This window comes from Salvelinus fontinalis, chromosome 2, assembly GCF_029448725.1.
Source record: "Salvelinus fontinalis isolate EN_2023a chromosome 2, ASM2944872v1, whole genome shotgun sequence".
Classification (NCBI taxonomy): Eukaryota; Metazoa; Chordata; class Actinopteri; order Salmoniformes; family Salmonidae; genus Salvelinus; species Salvelinus fontinalis.
In genome coordinates, this window is record NC_074666.1 from 6,346,942 (window position 1) to 6,367,676 (window position 20,735).

At 43.1% G+C, this 20,735-nt stretch overlaps 1 protein-coding gene across 1 annotated transcript; it reads left to right on the forward strand.

Moving 5' to 3' along the window:
• Nucleotides 1-7,978: 7,978 nt before the first annotated feature.
• On the forward strand, nucleotides 7,979-19,500 carry LOC129810887 (GTP:AMP phosphotransferase AK3, mitochondrial-like). Its single transcript, XM_055861860.1, has 5 exons — nucleotides 7,979-8,459; nucleotides 11,726-11,845; nucleotides 15,683-15,855; nucleotides 17,831-17,949; nucleotides 18,649-19,500. Exons 1-5 carry the CDS (start codon nucleotides 8,312-8,314, stop codon nucleotides 18,767-18,769), a joined length of 681 nt encoding a protein of 226 aa, XP_055717835.1. The 5' UTR covers nucleotides 7,979-8,311; the 3' UTR covers nucleotides 18,770-19,500.
• Nucleotides 19,501-20,735: the final 1,235 nt, after the last annotated feature.

Consider the following 20,735-nt stretch of genomic DNA (forward strand, 5'->3'; position numbering starts at 1 on the left):
TAGCAGTTGTTCTGCCTCAGGTTAAGGAGACATGCCATTCCACTAAACCTGCCTCAGAGACTGTTCCTTAGACACTGAAGATCCTCCTCTGTGGACTCTCGGGTCAGAGGGTTGTAGTCTTCGGCCGGGTACAGGTCCTCCACTCACTGCAACTGGTTGTGCACGGCTGGCTTCCTCCACTAGCATTCCACATACGTACGGCCGATATTGTGAACTGCCAAAATAGGCTGCATGGCTACACTTATGAGCTCCAAGGAGGCATTTTCATGTGGTAGAGAGAATCCCCTGGTCACCTATAAAGACCTGCCAAGAGGAAGGATATTAAGTGCCTCATGCCTTTCAATGCATGACTTTGAACACCTTGAAATGCGTGCGTTGTAAGAAATGAGCTATATAAATAAAGTTTGATTTGATTGGTGACATTAGAGCTATAGAATATTGAATAAACTGTCATTTTCACATGAGGACAAGTGCAGTGTTTTCATAAACTTTTAATTGATAATTTGGGATTTTATCACTTGACATATCAATCATATAGTGGGAAGGATCCAATAAATCAAGACAGTGTGAATTCATGTACCACTCTGGATAAATAAATACTGTGCCTCTGAAGATTTGTCTCTGGTCATGAAACTACAAAACAGGCTGGATGTCTAAACAAAGGCAATTCTGAATGTCAATAGAATATTTTAGATTCATTCTCATCAATGGCAACATTCTAGAACTGAGTTATCACTCATCGAAGTCTGGTATCTGGGATAAACTGGTTAATGATTATATAATGGATTAAGTGGCTTTATCCTTGTAGAATGTTGACAGCTGCATAGAACACATTGTACTGCTAAGACGCTCAAACTTAACTTAATAGCTACACCAGTGGCGGTCGGTGCCGATAAAAGATCAGGGAGGACGCGAAAATGTTTCATGAGCATGTCCTTATTTCTATTACAGCATATTGGATGACTGTCATTCATATTCCATTCACCCAGTTCAATGTAACATCGATAGGTTTAGTTAGGCCAGGGTGTGACTAGGGTGGGCATTCTAGTTTCTTCATTTGTATGTTTTCTATTTCTTTGTTTTTGGCCGAGTGTGGTTCCCAATCAGAGGCAGCTGTCTATCGTTGTCTCTGATTGGGAATCATACTTAGGCAGTCCTTTTTCCCTCTTTCATTTGTGGGTTCTTATTTTTGCATTGGTTGTTATTTTGCCCTGCAGAACGTCACATTCGTATTTGTTTTGTTGTTGTTGTTGTTGGTGTTCATTAAAGAAATAAATAGAATGAATCCGTACCACACTGTGCTTTGGTCCACTTCTTCCCATGACGATCGTGACACCTTGTCTGAAAGAGAATTACACGGTTATCAAAATCTCACGCCAGGGTAAGCCTACACGAATCACAGACCATATATGAAGTAGTTCTAAAATATAAATATATGGTGAAAAAACTATTGAAACCATTACCTGGTTTTACCGCTATTATGACACATCCACTGTGCGAACTATTGTATGAGGCACTTTTTTGTCTACCAATCACATGAACCTGGCCAAAGACTTGACTGAAACAGGAACCAACTTTGCTGCATTTTAGCTACAGGGGACACAAATCAAAGTGATATTTGAGACCTCAATGAATTGTAGCCAACACATGTTATGTTTTCAGTTTGTGTGTATGGGATATGGGGATAGCCTATAGAAACGTTTTATAAACAATAGCATCTGGTTTCTTCCCGCATCGCGCCAACAGAAACAAACATCTCTCTGGTAAAAAGAAGGGCGGGGGTGTATGGCTTATGTTTAACGAGTCGTGGTGTGATCATAACAACATACCGGAACAAGTCCTGTTGTTCACCTGACCTAGAATTACTTACAATCAAATGCCGACCGCATTATCTACCAAGAGAATTCTCTTCGATTATAATCACAGTCGTGTATATCCCCCCCAAGCAGACACCTCGACGGCCCTGAAAGAACTTCATTGGACTCTATGTAAACTGGAAACCACATATCCTGAGGCTGCATTTATTGTGGCTGGGGATTTTAACAAGGCTAATCTGAAAACGAGGCTCCCTAAATTTTATCAGCATATCGAATGCGCGACCCTGGCTGGCAAAATTCTGGATCATTGTTACTCTAACTTCCGCGACGCATACAAAGCCCTCCCTCGCCCTCCTTTCGGCAAATCTGACCACGACTCCATTTTGCTGCTCCCAGCCTATAGACAGAAACTAAAACAGGAAACGCCCGTGCTCAGGTCTGTTCAACGCTGGTCCGACCAATCTGATTTCACGCTTCAAGATTGCCTCGATCACGTGGACTGGGATATGTCACGGATAGAGTCGGACAACAACATTGATGTATACGCTGATTCGGTGAGCGAGTTTATTAGCAAGTGCATCGGTGATGTTGTACCCACGGCGACTATTAAAACCTTCCCCAACCAGAAACCGTGGATTGATGGCAGCATTCGCGCAAAACTGAAAGCGCTAACCACTGCTTTTAATCAAGTCAAGGCGACCTGAAACATGACCGAATACAAACAGTGTAGCTATTCCCTCCGCAAGGCAATCAAACAAGCTAAGTATCAGTATAGAGACAAAGTAGAGTCGCAATTCAACGGCTCAGACACGAGAGGTATGTGGCAGAGTCTACAGTCAATCACGGACTACAAAAGAAAACCAGCCCCGGCGCGGACCCCGATGTCTTGCTCCCAGACAAACTAAACAACTTCTTTGCTCGCTTTGAGGACAATACATTGCCACCGACACGGCCCGCTAACAAAACCTGCGGGCTCTCCTTCACCGCAGCCAACGTGAGTAAAACATTTCAAATCAAATCAAATCAAATTTTATTAGTCACATACACATGGTTAGCAGATGTTAATGCGAGTGTAGCGAAATGCTTGTGCTTCTAGTTCCGACAATGCAGTAATAACAACAAGTAATCTAACCTAACAATTCCGCAACTACTACCTTATACACGCAAGTGTAAAGGGATAAAGAATATGTACATAAAGATATATGAATGAGTGATGGTACAGAACGGCATAGGCAAGGTGCAGTACATGGTATAGAGTACGGTAAATACCTATGAGATGAGTACTGTAGGGTATGTAAACATAAAGTGGCATAGTTTAAAGTGGCTAGTGGTCCATGTATTACATAAGATGGCAAGATGCAGTAGATGATATAGAGTACAGTATATACATATACATAAGAGATGTGTAATGTAGGGTATGTAAACATTATATTAGGTGGCATTGTTTAAAGTGGCTGGTGGTACATTTTTACATAATTTCCATCAATTCCCATTTTTAAAGTGGCTGGAGTTGAGTCAGTATGTTGGCAGCGGCCGCTAAATGTTAGTGGTGGCTGTTTAACAGTCTGATGGCCTTGAGATAGAAGCTGTTTTTCAGTCTCTCGGTCCCTGCTTGGATGCACCTGTACTGACCTCGCCTTCTGGATGATAGCGGGGTGAACAGGCAGTGGCTTGGGTGGTTGTTGTCCTTGATGATCTTTATGGCCTTCCTGTGACATCGGGTGGTGTAGGTGTCCTGGAGGGCAGGTAGTTTGCCCCGGGTGATGCGTTCTGCCGACCTCACTACCCTCTGGAGAGCCTTACGGTTGTGTGCGGAGCAGTTGCCGTACCAGGCGGTGATACAGCCCGACAGGATGCTCTCGATTGTGCATCTGTAGAAGTTTGTGAGTGCTTTTGGTGACAAGCCGAATTTCTTCAGCCTCCTGAGGTTGAAGAGGCGCTGCTGCGCCATCTTCACCACGCTGTCTGTGTGGGTGGACCAATTCAGTTTGTCCGTGATGTGTACACCGAGGAACTTAAAACTTTCCACCTTCTCCACTACTGACCCGTCGATGTGGATAGGGGGGTGCTCCCTCTGCTGTTTCCTGAAGTCCACAATCATCTCCTTTGTTTTGTTGACGTTGAGTGTGAGGTTATTTTCCTGACACCACACTCCGAGGGCCCTCACCTCCTCCCTGTAGGCCGTCTCGTCGTTGTTGGTAATCAAGCCTACCACTGTAGTGTCGTCCGCAAACTTGATGATTGAGTTGGAGGCGTGCATGGCCACGCAGTCGTGGGTGAACAGGGAGTACAGGAGAGGGCTCAGAACGCACCCTTGTGGGGCCCCAGTGTTGAGGATCAGCGGGGTGGAGATGTTGTTACCTACCCTCACCACCTGGGGGCGGCCCGTCAGGAAGTCCAGGACCCAGTTGCACAGGGCGGGGTCGAGACCCAGGGTCTCGAGCTTGATGACGAGTTTGGAGGGTACTATGGTGTTAAATGCTGAGCTGTAGTCGATGAACAGCATTCTCACATAGGTATTCCTCTTGTCCAGATGGGTTAGGGCAGTGTGCAGTGTGGTTGCGATTGCGTCGTCTGTGGACCTATTGGGTCGGTAAGCAAATTGGAGTGGGTCTAGGGTGTCCGGTAGGGTGGAGGTGATATGGTCCTTGACTAGTCTCTCAAAGCACTTCATGATGACGGAAGTGAGTGCTACGGGGCGGTAGTCGTTTAGCTCAGTTACCTTAGCTTTCTTGGGAACAGGAACAATGGTGGCCCTCTTGAAGCATGTGGGAACAGCAGACTGGGATAAGGATTGATTGAATATGTCCGTAAACACACCAGCCAGCTGGTCTGCGCATGCTCTGAGGACGCGGCTGGGAATGCCGTCTGGGCCTGCAGCCTTGCGAGGGTTAACACGTTTAAATGTTTTACTCACCTCAGCTGCAGTGAAGGAGAGCCCGCAGGTTTTGGTAGCGGGCCGTGTCAGTGGCACTGTATTGTCCTCAAAGCGGGCAAAAAAGGTATTTAGCCTGTCTGGGAGCAAGACATCCTGGTCCGCGACGGGGCTGGTTTTCTTTTTGTAATCCGTGATAGACTGTAGACCCTGCCACATACCTCTTGTGTCTGAGCTGTTGAATTGCGATTCAATTTTGTCTCTGTACTGGGACTTAGCCTGTTTGATAGCTTTGCGGAGAGAATAGCTACACTGTGTGTATTCGGTCATGTTTCCGGTCACCTTGCCCTGGTTAAAAGCAGTGGTTCGCGCTTTCAGTTTCACGCGAATGCTGCCGTCAATCCACGGTTTCTGGTTTGGGAATGTTTTAATCGTTGCTGTGGGTACGACATCGTCAATGCACTTCCTAATGAACTCGCTCACCGAATCAGCATATTCTTCAATGTTGTTGCTGGACGCAGTGCGGAACATATATTTAAACGTGTTAACCCTCGCAAGGCTGCCGGCCCAAACGGCATCCCTAGCCGCGTCCTCAGAGCATGCGCAGACCAGCTGGCTGGTATGTTTACGGACATATTCAATCAATCCCTATCCCAGTCTGCTGTTCCCACATGCTTCAAAAGGGCCACCATTGTTCCTGTTCCCAAGAAAGCTAAGGTAACTGAGCTAAACAACTATCGCCCCGTAGCACTCACTTCCGTCATCATGAAGTGCTTTCAGAGACTAGTCAAGGACCATATCACCTCCACCCTACCTGACACCCTAGACCCACTCCAATTTGCTTACCGCCCCAATAGGTCCACAGACGAAATCGCAATCACACTGCACACTGCCCTAACCCATCTGGACAAGAGGAATACCTATGTGAGAATGCTGTTCATCGATTACAGCTCAGCATTTAACACCATAGTACCCTGCAAACTCCTCATTAAGCTCGAGACCCTGGGTCTCGACCACGCCCTGTGCAACTGGGTCCTGGACTTTCTGACGTGCCGCCCCCCAGGTGGTAAGGGTAGGAAACAACATCTCCAGCCTGCTGATCCTCAACACTGGGGTCCCACAAGGGTGCATTCTCAGCTCTCTCCTGTACTCCCTGTTCACCCACAACTGCGTGGCCATGCACGCCTCCAACTCAATCATCAAGTTTGCAGACGACACTACAGTGGTAGGCTTGATTACCAACAACGACGAGACGGCCTACAGGGAGGAGGTGAGGGCCCTCGGAGTGTGGTGTCAGGAAAATAACCTTACACTCAACGTCAACAAAACAAAGGAGATGATCGTGCACTTCAGGAAACAGCAGAGGGAACCACCCCCCTATCCACATCGACGGGACAGTAGTAGGGATTTGATTTGATTTGGATCTCTTTTAGTTCCCATTTGGACTAATCTTCCAAGAGTCCTTAAAAATTAAAATACAATTTATAATACAAACACATTTTCACATATAACACACTATTACAAACATACATAATATACTAACATAATCACCCAATAAATACTCAATCTAAAAAATATTGATTACTCATCTACTATAGTCCCACAACATTTCTATGTATTATATTTAAATTGTTTAAAATAATATTTAAATGTATATATAATATACTGACTCAAATCTCTAGCCACTTCAACAATTAAACGTTGGATGTAATAAATGTATCACTAGCCACTTTAAACAATGCCACTTTATATAATGTTTACATACCCTACATTACTCATCTCATATATATATACTGTACTCTATACCATCTACTGCATCTTGCCTATGCCGTTCGGCCATCGTTCATCCATATATTTATATGTACATATTCTTATTCATTCCTTTACACTTGTGTGTATAAGGTAGTTGTTGCGAAATTGTTAGATTACTTGTTAGATATTACTGCACGGTCAGAACTAGAAGCACAAGCATTTCGCTACACTCGCAATAACATCTGCTAACCATGTGTATGTGACCAATAAAATGTTATTTGATTTGATCTATGTTGACACTGCCATGTTGATCTGATCTTTGCTGTTGGAGAACAGCTACAGTGCCTGACTTCCGGCTGTCATAGATGCATCTCCCCCGACTTCATTCGCTGATTTAAACATACCCACATACATGAAAACAAGTTGTCTATTGTTGAATGACAACAAAGACTTTATTGAAGAATACCTACAGTTGACCAATCATTGACGAAGGGGCGTACACTTCGGCTCCGGAACTTCTGTTTGCCATGAGAAAAAATGTTGTGTGACAGAACAGCCGAAAAAACCCTTACCGAAGTCCAAAACGAACAAAAACGTCAAAAAAGGTCGTCAAAATTTATGCACGAACTCTTCTGAAGTGTTTCTACTGGGAAGCATATGGTCATCGCTTGAACCTACCCATTATCTCTCCAAATGGTATTTTATGTTATTGTGATTTTTATTCGGATCCTCAGTAGCTGAAGCAGCAGCTATTCATCCTGGGGTCCACACAAAACATGACAAAATAAAGAACACTAATGGACCAGAACAGCAACACAAATTTAAACTAGGAACACTATGACTAAAGAACAATAGGCCTACGACTATTTTGGTCTAAATAAAAGGCTATAAATCCACACAAAAAAAACATAGCATATCCTTATTTAGAAAGCACCAAACAACAGAAAACAACGTGGTGCATTTCTAGGGCAAAGGGTAATATTAATTTAATTCCTACAAAGTAGGCAATAAAAACTCGTATTTCACCAAATGCACAGATATCTGGGAAATTGTGATGGGGATTAGGCTACTACAGCCAGCTCTGTAACGGACAATAGTCCGTCTACTGCGCACCTTCCTGGTTTCAGCAGGTCCAATGTACAGTATTTGAAGTTTAAATCTGATGAGCGATTCAATTGCAGCCAGCCAGGCAGTATTAACACTTGCCAACACGCTTTTCTATTTAACCCAAGCACCATACGAATTACATAAGAGTGTTATACGATGCAAAGGACACATTTCCTACTATGATATTTTTCTTCTTCTTCATGTAATGTGCTTTATTATCACTGGAACTGATTAAGGAATAAGGACAAGGCAGGAAATAGGCTATAGTGGGCTGGCTATTCAAGCCAGGTCACCCGTTATACAAGTCAATGGAACAACTTCGAAATTTGACCTTTGAGAAACATGGGTTAACGTCTAATTCTGATATAAAACCGTGCGAGATGGTAAGCAGCCGGCGAAACAGTGCACGTCTTGGTGGATGTCGGACCCAAAATCCGCCAGAGTGCGCTATTATTCCTGACGTCGTTAAGATTGGGGCTGTGTGGATGCGAGCGTCCTCACGGAGTAGCAAGACGAAGCGGTTTTCTCGTTATGAACTTCTTCCTCCTCAAGGTCTTCGAAAAAGAGCTGATTTCAAGAGCCAAACTAGAACTGCTACAGGAGTCGTCCACAGTAGGCGATTGCACTTTTGCACACAGTGGATAGACTTGGCCATCAAGGGTGCATGGAGAATTCCGCTCGAACAGAAGTTCTCTTGTTTAAACGCACAAATTACAGCTTCATGGGAAGGACGTGCTGATTACAACAATAACATTGGAAAATGGTTCTACAAAGGATATTCCGGGTGGTTATCATGGGACCTCCAGGTTCAGGGAAGGGCACAGTGTCGGGGCGCGTAGTAAAACGTTTCGGATTAACGCATCTTTCAAGTGGAGACCTTTTGAGAGCCAACATTAAAGCCCAAACAGGTAAGATTAGACCATGGTGCAGTTCTTAACCTCTCCACACAAAGCAGATAATGGAAATGGCTGATATGGCTGATGATGAAAATAAGCAGAATTTGAAGTAATGCATAGCCTTGTCAGTTTTCTCGAAGTAGTCAGATTGTTCCCACTTGCTTGTGTTAGGTTTTTTATCATGCATGAACAGCAGCAGTTGACACATTAGATAGCGTAGACGTTGCTACCATGTTCAGACCCACTGGACACGGACGTCAATTCAACGTCTATTCCACGTTGGTTCAACGTCATTTTAATGAAATTACGTGGAAAACAACGTTGATTCAACCAGTGGATAAATTGTAGATGTGTGATATTAATACTTGTAAAAATAATCATTCACAAATTAAAATGAATATGAAAATATCGGATGCATTCAGATTCTTTTGGATGTTATGCACAAAATGTAACAGAATAAACAAATTGTTATCCACAAGATGATGCAATGAAGCATGCGATGTCTTGAAAACGACGATGGTGGTTGGCCATTACCCGACTCCACTTGGGAGAAAGATCAAGATTATTATCATTTTTTTCTTCTTCAAAGATTACAGAGATGGTAATATACCGATACCTTGCAAACAAAATTCTCCCCAGCAGTAACAAAAAAAGTGTTTTTCTGGTCTGGCTATGATAAGAGAAACAGTTCAGTCCAGTTCCACAATCATATTCTTATCTTGCTGCAAAAAGGTCGAGCCTGACTGGAGAGCTGACAAGACCCCGATCTCATATTATTGAGTGGAAAGAAGAGTTGTTCCAACAAAAAAAAAGTTTATTTTGAAACAATTTATACAGCAGATCTACAGCTATAGTAGACCTGTGCACAGGTAACCTGATATCTGAACTACCTGCCACCTGAGCTTTTTACAGTGAAGGTCATGTGGTCTGGTATGTAACTGCAATTTGTTATCACACTGCTCTAGCTCTTATCTTGACTGAAGTCCCATCAGATGTGAGGACCATCATAAACGGAGGAGTAGCCTATAGCAGACCACTGACTTTCAAGGACTTTGTTCCCACATCCCCTTGCTCATTTTCCCCCCACACTGGAATGATATGAAACACATAAAGGACTACAGAGTTCTTTCAGAACACCCACATTTAAAACATGACGAAAGACTTAGTTTTATTGCCCATACAATCTGTGATCTAGTTATCAGTTTAATAGTACCTTTTTTTTAAAAGTACGTGCACACTAGGCACATGGCTTGCTGTGTGCCAAGTCCTCAAAGAATGTAATAGTTAAAAGAATGCAAGCCTGTATTTTTTTCAGTGTGGTGTGTAGCTTCTTTGTTGTAGCCTGAGATGAGCTCCACTGTGCACAGTAGGCTAGCATTCTATGCTGCTCCTTATATGGCCCAGGCCTGCAAAACCTCCTCCCTCGACTGTTACAGAAATTATTTTCTGCTGTTGGAGTCAGACAGACTCAAACCTTTTTGGGGCCGGTGACCGCTTTTATGATAGCAAACTGGTCAAGGACTCCCTCATAATCAGAACACAACTCGAGTGAGATTTAAAAAATAGCATACAAGGAGTTATGACTTCGGCAGTGCATTGCCCTCGGGCCCTGGGAATTAACATTTTAAAGGCCCGCCTCTTTGCATTGGAGAGAACATTTTGTACTTTCCAAGCTCATTTCCTGCAGTTCTACACATTTTTACATGAGGCAGAGAACTTTGCAGTTTTAATCATTTATTTTATTTTTTATTTAACCTTTATTTAACTAGGCAAGTCAGTAAAGAATAAATTCTTATTTACAATGACGGCCTAACCCGGAATCGAACCAGGGTGTCTGTAGTGACGCCTCTAGCACTGAGATGCTGTGCCTTAGACCGCTGCGTCACTCGGGAGCCCCCAAAGCTAATTTAAAGCTTAAATTACAGTGCATTTATGTAAAAAAAAAATAATAATAATAATAATTTTGGGAGAATACATGAAGTATTCAGTTTAAAAAGATACAATTGGTGGAGTACTGTGGATACCAATATTCATGTGAGCCTCCTAGACCATAAATTGTGGATTCATAATATTACATTGTATTCTATTACACTTTAAACTTATTCCACAGATCGCTTGGCCAAAACATTTTAAGTTGTTGTTAGTCATATTCATTTAAAATAATTATGTAAATGGAAAAGTATTATAAAAAAATATATATATATTTTGAGACCTGGCCGGGGACCTCCTGCAATTTGGGAGGCAGGTAGCCCAGTGGTTAGAGCGTTGGGCCAATAACCGAAGGTTGCTAGATCGATTCCCCAAACTGCCAAGGAAAAAAATGGTCGCTCTGCCCCTGAACAAGGCAGTTAACCTACTTTGTTCTTAACTGACTTGCCTAGTTAACTAAAGAGGAAAACAATAAATACGTCAGGCCCCACTTTGAGAACCCCTGAATTAAGGGGAAAGGAGAAAAATAATTCTGTCCTGGAAATAATCTACTAAAGTTTTTATAAACCTATCAGAAATATAGTTTATTTGAGTACATATCGCAATCCATTGGGGTGATTTTGTCAGTCTTTTCTTGACTTGGTAAAGATACAGGATATTTTTGTCTTTAATATACATGTTATATAAGATATAAACTATATTCTGGACAGGATAAGATCTGGTAGAATATGTTCTCACTAGAGAATGCATAATAAAGATGACAGAGCTGAGCTCTTTGTGTTCCTGTATCTCTTCTTCTGGCAGAGCAGGAAAATATAACAGCTTTGTGTCTTATCCTTTCAGAACTGGGTCTTCTGAGATAATAAAAAGCTAAGATCACAGCTCTGATCCTTGTGTTATTCTGCATCCACTCCTGGCAGAGCTGGGTCTTCGCTTTATGTTGCTCTGTGTATCTCCCCTCCTGGCAGAGCTGGGTCTTAGCTTTATGTTGCTCTGTGTATCTCCTCTCCTGGCAGAGCTGGGTCTTAGCTTTATGTTGCTCTGTGTATCTCCTCTCCTGGCAGAGCTGGGTCTTAGCTTTATGTTGCTCTGTGTATCTCCTCTCCTGGCAGAGCTGGGTCTTAGCTTTATGTTGCTCTGTGTATCTCCTCTCCTGGCAGAGCTGGGTCTTAGCTTTATGTTGCTCTGTGTATCTCCTCTCCTGGCAGAGCTGGGTCTTAGCTTTATGTTGCTCTGTGTATCTCCTCTCCCGGCAGAGCTGGGTCTTCTGATGAAGTGCATAATGTGTACATGTTTAAATACTAAAGATGACCGCTCTGATCTTTATGTTCCACCGTGAATTCTTGCAGAGCTGGGTCTTCTGATGAAGTCATGCATCGATCAGGGTCAGCTGGTACCTGATGACGTCATCTCCCGTCTCATCCTGACAGAGATGAGGAGCATAGAGCAGAGCAGCTGGCTGCTGGATGGTAAGCAGTAAGCACCTGCACCATACGCATTACGCCAACAGAGAGCGAGAGGGAGGATGACAATGGGGAAAGATAGAGAAAGGTTGTATCAAAGGGCAATATAGGTCGGACTTAAACAATGAAGTGTGTCGGAGGCTGCAGCATTACCGCTAGACCAGCCAGGCCACCCATTACTCAGATTTAGACACATCAACATAGACAAGGCAATAGGCATATGTTTTAAAAAGGCATTCAGTACACTCCAGACACCTTCAAGTGAGTAGGAATATGCTTTGGATTTGTTTCTAAGAAACATTTACATTATTTGAACAGTAAACAGCACCTGCACTCATTAAGCTATTCTTGATAATGGTGCCGGAGGGGATGGCTGTCGTTTTACGGGCTCCTAACCAACTGTGCTATTTTTTAAAAATGTTCTTTGCATTGTTTGCAACTTATTTTGTACATAAATTTGCTGCTACCGTCTCTTATGACCGAAAAGAGCTTCTGGACATCAGAACAGCGATTACTCACCACGAACTGGACAAAGATTTTTTCTTTAATGAGTCCGACACAAAGGATATACTTCTTTCGGGGTGCGTGGTTAGGATTTGTAGGCGAGTGAGTAAATTGCCATTACGATTCTATTGGCCAAAGTGAAATCACTGGAAAACAAACTTGATGATCTACGGTCGAGCTTATCTTATCTACGGGACATAAACAACTGTAATATCTTATGTTTTACTGAGTTGTGGCTGCACAACGACATGGATAATATAGAGCTGGCTGGGTTTTCCGTGCATCGGTTGGACAAAGCAGCTACGTCTGGTAAGAAGAGGAGCGGGGGTGTGTGTCTATTTGTCAATAACTGCTGGTGCGCGATGTCTAATGTTAAAGAAGTTTCTAGGTATTGCTCGTCTGAGGTAGATTACCTCATGATAAGTTCTACCAAGAGAGATCTCATCTATATCATTCATAGCCGTCTATTTACCACCACAAACTGATGCTGGCTATAAGACCACCTCAGTCACCAGCTTCATCATTAAGTGTATTGACGACGGCATCCCCACAGTGACTGTATGTACAAATCCCAACCAGAAGTCATGGATTACAGCCGACATCTGCACCGAGCTAAAGGCTAGAGCTGCCGCTTTCAAGGAGCGGGACACTAATCCGGACCTATATAAGAAATCTCGCTATGCCCTCCGACGAACCATCAAACAGGCAAAGCGTCAATACAGGACTAAAATTGAATCCTACTACACTGGTTCTGTCACTTGTCAGATGTGGCATGGCTTGCAAACTATTATAGACTACAAAGGGAAAGCAGCAAGAGCGACATCATTGATGTATACAGAGAAAATAATTGAACACTGTGGCACCCCCATAGAGACTGCCAGAGGTCCGGACAACAGGCCCTCTGATTTGACACACTGAACTCTGTCTGAGAAGTAGTTGGTGAACCAGGCGAGGCAGTCATTTGAGAAACCAAGGCTGTTGAGTCTGCCAATAAGAATTTGGTGATTGACAGAGTCGAAAGCCTTGGCCAGGTTGATGAATACAGCTGCACAGTATTGTCTCTTATCGATGGCGGTTATGATATCGTCTTGGACCTTGAGCGTGGCTGAGGTGCACCCATGACCAGCTCGGAAACCAGATTGCATAGCGGAGAAGGTACGGTGGGATTCGAAATCGTCTGTGTTCAGTTTGTTAACTTGGCTTTCGAAGACCTTAGAAAGGCAGGCTAAGATAGATATAGGTCTGTAACAGTTTGGGTCTAGAGTGTCACCCACTTTGAAGAGGGGGATGACCGCAGCAGCTTTGCAATCTTTGGGGATCTCAGACGATACGAAAGAGAGGTTGAACAGGCTAGTAATAGGGGTTGCAACAATTGCAGCGGATAATTTTTAGAAAGAGAGGGTCCAGATTGTCTAGCCCGGCTGATTTGTAGGGATCCAGATTTTGCAGCTCTTTCAGAACATCGGCTATCTGGATTTGGGTGAAGGAGAAATGAGGGAGACTTGGGCAAGTTGCTGTGGGGGGTGCAGGGCTGTTGACCGGGGTAGGAGGAAGGCTGAAAAAATTGTCAGACTCTAGTCACTCAAGTCATAGACTGTTCTCTCTGCTAACGCACGACAAGAGGTACCGGAGCGCCAAGTCTATGTCCAAAAGGCTCCCGAACAGCTTCTACCCCCAAGCTATAAGAATGCTGAACAATTAATCAAATAGCCACCCAGACTATTCACAACTACTATTTATCAAAATTGCTTTTAAAGGTTTAAATAACCTTCGGCCACTAATATCACAACTGATATGTGATGCTAGGCGGATGCACTATCAGATCAATTTGTGTTTTTCCATTTCAAAATAGCTGTCAAAGTGGGAGATAATGGCAAATAGTACAGTCATGCATGCGTCATGTTAAATGGATACTTTGGGATTTTGGTAATGAGGCCCTTCATCTAGTACCCCAGAGTCAGATGAACTATTGGATACCATTTTTATGTCTCTGTGTCCAGGGACGGCCTGCTCATTAAGCAGGATTAGGTGGTCGCTAAACCGACCAAGACACACCTTTCTCTTAACCAGTGGCATATGGGCTTTTCAGGTGAGTGCTGATGCCGCCCTATGATAAGCAGTGCCCACAAAGGCAAGGCCGCAAAATATTGCTATTGTTCATTCCCAGCGCGCCTCTCCAGTGTGCTGTTGAAGAGAGACGCAATGTATCAATGTACTCTGAGAGTCGGGAAGCAAGTTCAGAGAGTGACTACATTTAATAAATATATGAACAAAACAAGAAACACGAACAGCGCACCGACATGAAACAGCAACAATGACGACTGGGGAAGAAACCAAAGGGAGTGACATATATAGGACAGGTAATCAAGGAGATGATGGAGTCCAGGTGAGTGTCATTATGCGTGTAACGCTGGTGACAGGTGTGTGCCATAACGAGCAGCTTGGTGACCTAGAGGCCAAAGAAGGAGCACATGTGACAGTACCCTCTGTATATTGCTGAGGATAAAAAAAAAAACTAATCTATTTCAGAATAAGGCTGTAACGTAACAAAATGTGGAAAAAGTCAAGGGGTCTGAATACTTTCTGAAGGCACTGCAAGTAGGGGTAAAGTGACTATGCATAGATAATTAACAGCGAATAACATTTTAATAATTGTTCAGCAGTCGCATAGCTTGGGGGTAGAAGCTGTTTAGGAGCCTTTTGGACTTGCGGTAGCAGAGAGAACAGTCTAAGTTGACTGGAGTCTTTGACCATTTTCGGGCCTTCCTCTGACACCGCCTAGTATATAGGTCCTGGATGGCAGGAAGCTTGGCCCCAGTCACGTACTGGGCTGTACGCACTACCCTCTGTAGCGCCTTACGGTCGGATGCCGAGCAGTTGCCATACCAGGCGGTGATGCAACTGGTCAGGATGCTCTAGAGGGTGCAGCTGTAGAACTTTTTGAGGTTCTGGGGACCCATGACAAATCTTTTCAGTCTCCTGAGGGGGAAAAGGCGTTGTCGTGCCCTTTTCACGACTGGCTTGGTGTGTTTTGTGACAGTTTGTTGGTGATGTGGACACCAAAGAACTTGAAACATATTGGAGAAGAAGGTACGAGGGAAGGGACCTTGGACCTTCTCCACCTATACGGTCAAGGAGGAGAGATGAGAGGAATCGCAGAAAGATGAATTGGAAAAGAGCCATGTCTCTGGGCCTCTACTTTCCTGTCAGGGTTCCCACTTGGGAAGATTGTGAACATAAAACTCTAGAATGGACATTGACAAGCTATGAAGGTTTATAACATCAACCACTAGTGTATTATATATCTCTATGCTTACACTGGTCTCTCCTGTCTGGAAGGGTTCCCCCGCACCGTGACTCAGGCGGAGACTCTAGACGGCGTGTGCAGTGTGGACACAGTCATCAACATGGACGTTCCTTTCCAGACCATCAAACAAAGATTGACCTCTCGCTGGCTCCACCTGCCCAGCGGACGCGTCTACAACATCGACTTCAACCCGCCCAAGATCTCTGTAAGTATAGTCTGAGTCACAGATGTATTTGACAGCTAGATACTACTGAGCTATATTGAAGCTTCTGCTCCAAATGTATGTGGCCAAGTTTTAACACACAGGCCTTATTACAACATAATTAAATGATTACACATGTAATAACCATATAACAGGAGAGTAAAAACACACTTATACACTGTGTATTTTTAATAAAAACAATTTGATAAGACTGCTTTGTTCCATCTCTCCCACCACACAGTTGCTCTTGTCGCTAGCTAGCTTTAGCTGAATATCAAGCTGCTCTTTCATCATGCAACCACCTGACAGCGCCTGACTCCCTTACAAGTCATGCTATCAAAATATGGGTATTAAAATAAAAAACAATCCTGGAACGTTAAAGTAGGGCACAGACTGCGTGTACCTGCGGCCTGGAGAGATTTAGAGGAGAAAGAGAGACAGATGGCGGAAGAAGGGATTAGACAGATAAAACTGTGCATCCCAAATGACACCCTATTCCCTATATAGTGCACTACTTTTGACCAGAGCCCTATGGGACCCTATTCCCTATATAGTGCACTACTTTTGACCAGAGCCCTATGGGACCCTATTCCCTATATAGTGCGCTACTTTTGACCAGAGCCCTATGGCCTATACAGGGAATAGGGTGTCATTTCCGAACGCATCCAGGGTGGCATTTGTTTGCTGTGGCAATCCAAGTGGGGACCTTTGCTCTCGTCCGTACAATTAAACTGGAGCAAACAAGACGTTGTTAGCACACCTGGGTTCAAATACTATTTGGAGTCATTTTAAATACTTTAGCTGTGTTTTGATTGAACTTGCCTGGCGCAATGAAACCAATAGAAAAGTCCTACAACTGCAAACCCTGCCCATCTGGCACTCCAAAGAGGCTAAAGCATATGCTCAAAGCATTACGATTTCAAATAGGTGGTTGCATGGTGAATTAGGAGCTTTTAAAAGAGCAGCTTGATATTTAGCTAAAGCTAGCTAATGACAAGAGCAACTGTTCTTAACCATGAAAAGAACAGGGAATGAAATCTCCTTCACCTCTCCCAGCAGCTTTCTGTGTTCTGCTCTTTAGAGCCTGTACATTGTACCTGTGCTAGTGTTGTTTTTTTGCAATTACAAACATGCTGGTAGGAGGTTGAATGCAATTTGAATAGTAAGACTTTCAGGTTAAACACTTACCTACAGTAGTGTTTGTATTCCAACGTGTTGAGTCTAATGCTTCATACAATAGAGGTGCAAATGTAGTCAAAAAGCAGCGTTTCATGTGAATTGTACAAACAGGATGACACTTCAGTAGATGACAGCCTCTTACTAATCTCTGCACTTCAGAGGCTGCTTGATCTGGGAGGGAGGTGTATATGGTTTACTCTCTCAAGGGTCTGTTCACGTTTGCTTTCTACGTCACCTAAGGCAAGGTCATCATATGTTGTTTTTCTTTCTACTAACCATACAGGTTTCTGCATGAATGTTCAGTTCCCCCTCCATGCATTTCTTAGAACAGGCAGTACTGGCTTAGGCTGTGGTGTTTACTGACATAGTGGTATGTAAAGTGTATGTTGGACTACTAAATCGTCCAATATTTATATTTTTTTTATTTAACCTTTGTTTAACTAGGCAAGTCAGTTTTAAGAACAAATTCTTATTTACAATGACGGCCTAGGAACAGTGGTTAACTGCATTGTTCAGGGGCAGAATGACATATTTTTACTTTGTCAGCTCTGGGATTTGATCTAGCAACCTTTTGGTTACTGGCCCAACGCTCTAACCACTAGGCTATATACCTTAGTGTAGCTCATTTGTGTAAGATGCTAGCAACGCCAGGACCGTGGGTTTGATTCCTGCTTGGGCCACCTATACGAAAATGTATGCACGCACCATTGTAAATTGCTTTGGATAAAAGTATCTGTTAAATGGCATATCTTAACACGCTCACTGTTTGGTCTGTTTTGGTTGGCCCTCCTGGCTACAGGGCCTTGATGATGTCACTGGAGAGCCTCTGATTCAGAGAGACGATGACACACCAGAGACCATCACCAGGAGGCTGAAGTCCTACGAAAATCAGACACAACCCGTGTTGGAGTACTACAGGTAATGTCCCAAACCTGAGCTATATATATATTTTTTGCTTTTATATTCATTATTACATTATATAAGCTGTAACTGTAATAACGTTGCAGTTTATCTTCTTACATCATAGGCTTTAAGGCTTATATCTGCCCTTTCAAAGTTGGGACATAACAAATGGACATTAATCTCAATTAGACATCATTGTGCATGACTGAATGTCAGTTTTGATTCATATCACATCCATTTCTGTGGCCAATTTAAGGAAGGAAAACATTAGTCAAGAGCTCCTGTGTACATAGGATGTTAAAAGCATCCAAGTTATATATAAGATGGCTTCTGGGGCTCTTTGTCACTGGTAACTGGACAACGGGAAGAGAAATCTGAATTAACCCTACTACAGGGGCCGGTCTGAGAACTGAAATAGCTTGGGACTGTAACAAAGGATTCAGGCTCAGACAGGAGATCAGACAGTGAAATCATTCCAGTGATTTCTTTCCCTTTGTTAAACAGTGAATCTATGTTGGTAACCTTGAAAGCATTATGTAGTTGAGTACTAGGTTGTATTCAGTAGACTAGACTGTAGCAAAACATTTTGCAATGGAATGCGGAAATATGTGTTCTTATTGGAGACAATCAGGGAGTACCTACCTGTTTCAAAACTAGTGCTTATGTTTATTATGATGACTGTCAGGAGGTACTAATGTCTGTTTCTACCAACAGGAGCAAAGGGATGTTGGAGACATTCTCAGGAACGGAAACCAACAAGATCTGGCCTCACATTCAGGCATTTCTGTCCAAAAAACTCTTCCCCCAAAATGATAAGGTTGTTGGGAAAGCCTAGAATCCACTCTGGGAACGGATGGATTAGTTTACCACAACTTAAATGGAACTCAACTCTTTGGTCCAAACCATAGCAGTATCTCTGTGCCTATATAAGACCATGCCACTTAGTACAACATATTGTAGTTGGATGAGGACAACTTGTTCAACCAATGTCACATTCTATCTCTGTTCATTCCATATGGAGCCTGATCCCAGATCTGTTTATGCTGTCTTGCCAACTCCTATTGTCACTGTCAAGCTAAACATCGATCGTAGGAGTTGACAAGACAGCATAAACAGATCTGGGAACAGGATACTCCATATGTAACTTGTTGCTAGGTGATGTGGTTTTGTGTCCTTGGTCTGTGTGTGTGGGTGTGGGTGGGTGGACAAGACAGGACTTGAGGGTAAAGTGCCATTATGTGAAGTGGTCTTGAATTAATCAATGTTTGTAGGGCCAAGTGCCTGTTGCTGACTGTACTTTATCATGTAGTAGTTTTTAAATGATCGAAAATGTGAATCACCATGCAATTAATACATTTAAAAAAATACTGATTTTATGCCTATGACTGATGACACTGATTGTAGGGAAACATTTGTCACCATTTTAAGCTGACATTTTATTTGTTAGCATGGTTAAAGTGAAACGTAGCAATATTACCATAGTAACCACATTTCCATCCAGTTTTATTTGAGTGAAGTTATATCGCATAAAATTAAATACAATTATCACGACAGCTGTGATGGAAACAGGTTTCGGTGTAATTTTGTAAATGCTGACAGATAATTTGTTGGTTCTACTTGGTGGGATCTTTTTGTGTCAGTAAAATGTATTATGTGGTAAATAGTGGTGGAAACGTCTATGCGCAAATATTGAAATAACCATATCAAAGTAAATTTGGAGTCACGCGATGATATGGTGTATGGTCCTCCCACTACGACTCGGGAAACCACACAGTTTATTAGGCTACAGATGAAATAAGTTATGAAGGGTGGTGGAACTGATGAACTTGATGCTGCTTTCCAATAAATATCGAGGGTCTTAATCTAGTGACATGGTAATTGATGCGTGACTGCCGTTTGACAAATACAAATACTCTGGCTCTTATCCATCAATCTCATGTAGATAGCCAACCTACACAGCCTACCCACATCGTATATAGGAGATGTGGGCTAGGTCACAGGTGCCAAGATCAGAGTAGGCACATTTCCTATTTAACACAAGAGTTTGTGTTTTTTTTATTTTATTCGGTACATTTTGTGTGCACTACGCCATCGATCACTGATTTTTAACCGCATTCTAAAATATTCACCTAAATCTGTCGCCAATTGGATAGAAACCTAACTAGTGAGATTTTATTTGAAAAGCTGTAATTAGCTGATGCCTGGTTGTAATACTGATATGATATACACCGAGTGTACAAAACATTAGGAACACCTTCCAAATACTGAGTTGCACCCCCCCCCCCCCTTTTGCCCTCAGAACAGCCTCAATTCGTCAGGACTCTACACGGTGTTGAAAGCGTTCCACATGGATGCTGCCCCGTGTTGACTCCAATGCATCCCACAGTTGTATCAAGTTGGCTATATGTCTCTTGATGAATTCATTACTGTGTGAAAAATTGACCTACCAACTAATCCTGAACCCATTAAAACCTCCCCACTATTCCACTACTCTGGTCGTATCTGATCCTACTTCAGGTCAGCAGCCTAGGAGGACGGGGACATTGTCGTTCAAAACATCCTGTAACTCTTCTGCAGTAAAATCTCGTACAACCCAGTACTTCTCTGCAGCTGGCACCACAACATCTATCCTCTGTGATTTCCTGCAGTACAACTGACCACCACGGCCATAAACATTTATTTTTAACTGAAGCAGGTTTTTCCTATCATTCTGTTGGCCTACTCACAGGAATCTTCTTAGGATCTCTCACCCTGGACCCATCTTCCTCTCTCTTCACTGCCTCAGCATACAAAACGTTCAA

What these genes read in the sequence shown, in the direction of transcription:
- LOC129810887 (XM_055861860.1), top strand. Translation starts at nt 8,312, where the DNA reads ATGGTTCTACAAAGGATATTCCGGGTGGTTATCATGGGACCTCCAGGT. An exon ending in GAGCAGCTGGCTGCTGGATG is followed by an intron (nt 11,846 to 15,682) that starts GTAAGCAGTAAG and finishes CCTGTCTGGAAG; the next exon opens with GGTTCCCCCGCACCGTGACT. An exon ending in TCAACCCGCCCAAGATCTCT is followed by an intron (nt 15,856 to 17,830) that starts GTAAGTATAGTC and finishes TCCTGGCTACAG; the next exon opens with GGCCTTGATGATGTCACTGG.